General features: G+C 43.1%; 1 protein-coding gene across 1 annotated transcript in view; it reads right to left on the reverse strand.

Moving 5' to 3' along the window:
* WDR49 (WD repeat domain 49) overlaps positions 1-2,034 on the reverse strand; it is a 337,861-nt gene extending 335,827 nt beyond the window's left edge. Inside the window, exon 1 of the mRNA XM_073674828.1 lies at positions 1,588-2,034. Within this exon, the coding sequence (XP_073530929.1) occupies positions 1,588-1,740 (153 nt within the window). The 5' untranslated portion in view covers positions 1,741-2,034. The remainder of the gene's footprint in view (positions 1-1,587) is intronic.
* Between the last annotated feature and the right edge of the window lie 3,966 nt (positions 2,035-6,000).

The raw sequence follows: 6,000 nt of genomic DNA on the forward strand, positions 1-6,000 counted from the left end.
ACTTTTGGTCTGTACTGTATGTCTTTCCCTTACCTTAGATACTTTCTTAAGGGTATGTGCACACGATGCAGAAATGAAGCAGAAAATTTCTGCATCATTTCTGCATCTCCCTGGCAGAAAAAACGCATGCAGATTGTGCATGCGTTTTTCCTGCAGAATACATGCGGATCCACATGCAGATTCACATGCGTTTCCGCATGCAGATTGACAAGCGCTTTCCAGGCGATGTTAGCATCACCTGGAAAGTGCTTGATAACTAGGTCACACTATATAAATCCATGCAAACAGCATGGATTTATACAGTGTGAACCGAGAGAGTGTATATACTTACCTCCGATGGCCCGCGCTGTCCTGCTCAATCTGTTCTCCCTCGCCGGCAACTTTGAATTGAAAGACCTGCCGACGTCAGCGTCACGTGACCCGTCACATGACTCTGACGTCACCGCAGGTCCTACAACTCACTGCAAGTGCCGGGAACCAAGCGGGAGCGCTGCGCGGGCCGACAGATGGTAAGAATACATTTATTTTTTATTTTATTCTTCTTTTACAGCTTTTTTAATGGTACCTGGGTGTGGATGAGACTCTCCTCTCCTCCACACCCGGGTACCATCCGCACATTAGAACGCACCAATTACGCAAGTACAAATGCTGTCTTGCGGAATTGGCGCGTTCTAATGCAAGTCAATGGCGGCGAAATCGCCGCGTTTCCGCAAAATTAATTGACATGCTGCGGATTTTTGACCGCAGCGTTAACGCTGCGGAAAAATCCGCATCATGGGCACAGCACATGCGGATTTCCATTGGGGAACATTGCTTCCCTTCTACCATGCGTTTTTCATGCGTTTCCGCGGCGTTTACGCAACTGCAAAAACGCCGCGGAAACGCATGAAATACGCATCGTGTGAACACAGCCTAAAAGTCATTATTTATTTATTTCATAGTATATCTGTACATTAATCAACATTTCACGGGATACATTTTTTAAGCTGAAATTTAATCTTCTGGTCAGGAAACATATCAAGCATTTTTACACATTGAGGACGTCAATAATCGAATGCTCAGCCATTGGTGGAAAACATGAGGCCACACAATAGTGATTTCTGGGGTCTTCAGTAATAGATTTAGACCATGTCTTCTCCTATTTCTAACTAAATGCAGATGCCTGTTAAAAACTCAGCCTGGCATTTTGGATATTTGCTATTGCTCTTCAGGTGTTGGTATGGTATTTGAGTGACTTCCATAAAGAACAGCAGATTGACCCCAATACCTCCTCAGTCCAGGATCTACCTGAATTTAGTCATTGTGATAAATAGCAGTAATATCCATAAAGAGAATCCCACAAATTGACTGTTAATGACTAGTCATTCACTGCTCTGCTTTCCAGTATGACTAGTGTATGACCAGCAGTATGTTCCTGCTTTAACTAACCATGTTCTAGCCCTTTAGGCCCTTTACCACTCATGGATAGACTGCTGGGGCAACTAAGATCAACTTTAAAAGTTCATAACATGTGAAAACTTTCAGGGACTAATTCGCAATGAAATAACGCGCACACATTTCTGGTAAATCCATTATCTTTTAACTTACCTTAAACAGATTTTGAATTTCAGTAAAATCCTTTATGCTAAGTCTGTTTTCAATTGATTCCCCTAGATGTCTGTCACCTTCTGAACTTTCTTCACTTGGCAAAGCATGAGAGCTGGGCTGTCTTTCAATAACAGGAGGGTTTTGGCTGTTCATCTTTTCTTCCTAATTAAATCCTTTGTGTTTTAGCATTAAAATCCGGCATTCTAACTAGTGGCTACAAAAGCAAGCAAAGTAATTGCTAAAAAGTCATATTAGTAAGAAAATTCGGAGACGTCTTGTTACAAACTTCAATAATCATGTAAAGTTGTTTTGTAACAAGTCATGTTTGACAGTTGCCTTCAGTCCCTGAGTATCCAGGGTGTGAGAGGTTATACTGATGGCTGTGCAGGAATGTCTTTGTCTTCATTTCCAGGCATCTTGCTACTTAGCAACTCTACACAAAGCTGGACAACACAATGCCCGTAAGTGCACAAACACATAGAGGGCTGGAAAACTCTGCTCCATGCACTCATCTTGTAGTAAAACCATGTTTAAAGCACCACTCAAGCATTCTTGTTTTTTATTGTAGTACTGGAGGGGTGCTACCAATCTAAGTTCCCTGCCCCTAATATTATACTTATCAGCCGCCGTCTTCTTCTTTTATCTGTGCCCCTACTGTTGGTCTCCAGCAGTTTGTGACCTGCTGGATAGAGATGAGCGTTGTTCTACTCGAACTGTTCGCCAATCTCAAATTCGAGCTGTTTTGGGCGGTGTTCGAGCGGTTCGGCGAACACGAACAATTTGAGAAAAATTCGGCTGTTCGAGGTTATGTTCGATAACTGTTCGTGCACCAAAATCATAACTGGATATTTTCTCAGTAATGATGAAAATTAATGTTAATACGCAGTTTGAGTGTACAGCGGGGTGGGGGGAGGGGCAGGGGATGGATCTCTGCAGGAACAATGAAGATCTCCATTTTTTTTTTCTCTTTCCCGCATTTACAGTGGGGAGGTGCAATCTGTCAGCCTATCAGCAGCGCACACACGGAGCGAAGTGCTTTTTTTCACACAAGCAAGGGCATGTGTCATTGGCAGTGTATGTCACATGTCCTTGCCCTATAAGACCAAGCCATTTTCCCCGTCGCCACCATTTTCTCACTGCTGCAGCTGCGTGTTAGACGGCACCGCTGTTGCTGTGTGCGCTATACCTTGTTAATTTCAAGCCAATTTTCGCACAAATCTACAGATAGCTTGGGAGTAGGGAATAGTTGTGATTGCAGTCCTTTTAAGGACTAGGTTACAGCATTTCCTACGACTTTTATCAGGCAGGTCTGTGCTCTTAAATAGATAGGTTGTGGGAGTAAAGACTAATTGTAATTGGAGTCCTTTTCAGGACTAGGTTACATCAGTTCCTATCAGTTTTTGCCAGGCAGGTCTGTGCCAGTGCTGTGCAAGTTTTTTTCACAGCATTTGGCTGAATCTAGCAAAGCTAATCCTTTTTGGCCTATTGCAGAGTGTGTTAGTCAGTGGAGTAGCCTATCTGTGTTGCAAGATATACCACCTGTGTATAGAATACCAATTTTTTTACTGCACCTAGTGAAGTAAAATCTTTTGGGCATAGCATCATTCTATTAGTCCATCTATACTGACCTCCATCAGGTTGCAAATTGAATATAATTTTTTTCTGCATCTAGCTCTGAAAAAATATTGGGCTTCTAGCTGTGTGTGGGACTTGTTGTATTAGTCCATCTATACTGACCTCCATCAGGTTGCAAACTGCATATATTTTTTTCTTCATCTACCTCTGAAAAAATATTGGGCTTCTAGCTGTGTGTGGGACTTGTTCTATTAATCCATCTATACAGACCTCCATCAGGTTGCAAACTGAATATATTTTTTTCTGCATCTACCTCTGAAAAAATATTGGGCTTCTAGCTGTGTGTGGGACTTGTTGTATTAGTCCATCTATACTGACCTCCATCAGGTTGCAAACTGAATATATTTTTTTCTGCATCTACCTCTGAAAAAATATTGGGCTTCTAGCTGTGTGTGGGACTTGTTGTATTAGTCCATCTATACAGACCTCCATCAGGTTGCAAACTGAATATATTTTTTTCTGCATCTACCTCTGAAAAAATATTGGGCTTCTAGCTGTGTGTGGGACTTGTTGTATTAGTCCATCTATACTGACCTCCATCAGGTTGCAAACTGAATATATTTTTTTCTGCATCTACCTCTGAAAAAATATTGGGCTTCTAGCTGTGTGTGGGACTTGTTCTATTAATCCATCTATACAGACCTCCATCAGGTTGCAAACTGAATATATTTTTTACTGCATCTACCTCTGAAAAAATATTGGGCTTCTAGCTGTGTGTGGGACTTGTTCTATTAATCCATCTATACAGACCTCCATCAGGTTGCAAACTGAATATATTTTTTTCTGCATCTACCTCTGAAAAAATATTGGGCTTCTAGCTGTGTGTGGGACTTGTTGTATTAGTCCATCTATACTGACCTCCATCAGGTTGCAAACTGAATATATTTTTTTCTGCATCTACCTCTGAAAAAATATTGGGCTTCTAGCTGTGTGTGGGACTTGTTCTATTAATCCATCTATACAGACCTCCATCAGGTTGCAAACTGAATATATTTTTTTCTGCATCTACCTCTGAAAAAATATTTGGCCTTCTAGCAGTGTGTGGGACTTTCTCTATTAGTCCATCTATACTGACCTCCATCAGGTTGCAAATTAAAAATAATTTTTATCTGCATCTAGCTCTGAAAAAATATTTGGCCTTCTAGCAGTGTGTGGGACTTTCTCTATTAGTCCATCTATACTGACCTCCATCAGGTTGCAAATTAAAAATAATTTTTATCTGCATCTAGCTCTGAAAAAATATTTGGCCTTCTAGCAGTGTGTGGGACTTTCTCTATTAGTCCATCTATACTGACCTCCATCAGGTTGCAAATTGAATATAATTTTTTTCTGCATCTAACCCAGCCAATAGTTTTGGCCTAATACCACAGTTTGGCCACTCAGCTCTGCTCGGTTCCCATCCATTGTTTTTTGTGCAAACAACTCCAGAGTTGTTGATTAGTTAACCACCAAAATGAGTGGAAAAAGGCCTGCTGCTGGTGGAAAGGGGAATAGGCGTGTTGGGAAGGGGAAAAAAGGTTGTGTCCGTGGGGTAGGTGTTAAAGCAACAGTAACATCTGCAGAAGAAAGACCATCTTCCAGCCAAACTAAAATGTCTACTTCTTTTAGCGGACAATGTGATAAGATCCCTTTCTTACGGCCACGCCAATCGCTACAAATTCCAGATGAGGCACAAAAACAGCAGGTGCTTCAACGGATATCAAGTGCTCCTTTAAGTGGGCTCTCCTCCACATCAACTTCCACATCACAAATACTCCAGTCCTCAAAGGTGTCACCCCAATCGCACTTGCTTCCTCACAGCTCCCAAATCTCCAGCTGCCCGTCTGAGTATGAGGTAGAACAGATGGTTGAGTCTGCAGAGCTGTTTACTCATACTATAGCCTGGGAATCAGAGGTCGACTCCAGCGCTTCTGTGAATCCAGACAAGGAAATGATCTGCACTGATGCCCAGAATCTTTATGAGTCGGATCCAGGACCAGACGCAGAAGGTTCTGACCATAATGTAGACCCTCATTCCCAAACTGTAACTCCTGTTGGTGGAGACAATGAGGAAGACGATGATAAGACTCAAATACCTGATTGGAGCGACAACTTTAGTTTTTTGTCAGGGCAGGAACAGGTTGGCTCTGAGGACGACGGGTGTGATAACGCACAGGGTGATGATGATGAGGTTGGAGATCCCACTTACTGTCAACCCACAGTCAGCCAAGAGATGAGGTCAGCAGAGGAGGTGGAGGAAGATGCTAGTGACGACGAGGTCAGGTTGCGCCTTCCTGGACAGAGACGTAGTACTGGAAGCACGTCAACAACTGCATCCTCAAACACAACTCTGCCTCTCACCACAAGTCGTGGTGGCTCTTCAGGTCGCATGGGTGCTAAGCCTTGCATAGCCTGGGCATTTTTTCAGATCGATAAAGATGACACAACTCGTGTTATCTGTAACATTTGTCAGCAAAAGCTAAGTAGAGGCCAAAAAATACATAGTTTGAGTACTTCATGCATGAACCGGCACATGGACATGAAGCATAAGTTGCAGTGGGAAGCTCAGTGTGCTACAATGCGGCCTAGCCGGCCGGGCCAACCACCGTCTGCCATATCTTGTGCATCCGCGGCCTCTTCATCCTCTGTGACTGGGGGGACAGCAGTCACACCTGTTTTGGGGCGCAGACCTGCCACCTCTTTACCCGCAACAGCCAGCGTGATTGGCAGGTCATCATTTTCTTTGGAGGTGGTAACACCAGCTGGTGTTGAGCGCTGTCCAACATCGATAGCACCACC

This window comes from Phyllobates terribilis, unplaced genomic scaffold (genome assembly GCF_046119375.1).
Source record: "Phyllobates terribilis strain yellow unplaced genomic scaffold, ASM4611937v1 Scaffold_3__8_contigs__length_932513732, whole genome shotgun sequence".
NCBI lineage: Eukaryota > Metazoa > Chordata > Amphibia > Anura > Dendrobatidae > Phyllobates > Phyllobates terribilis.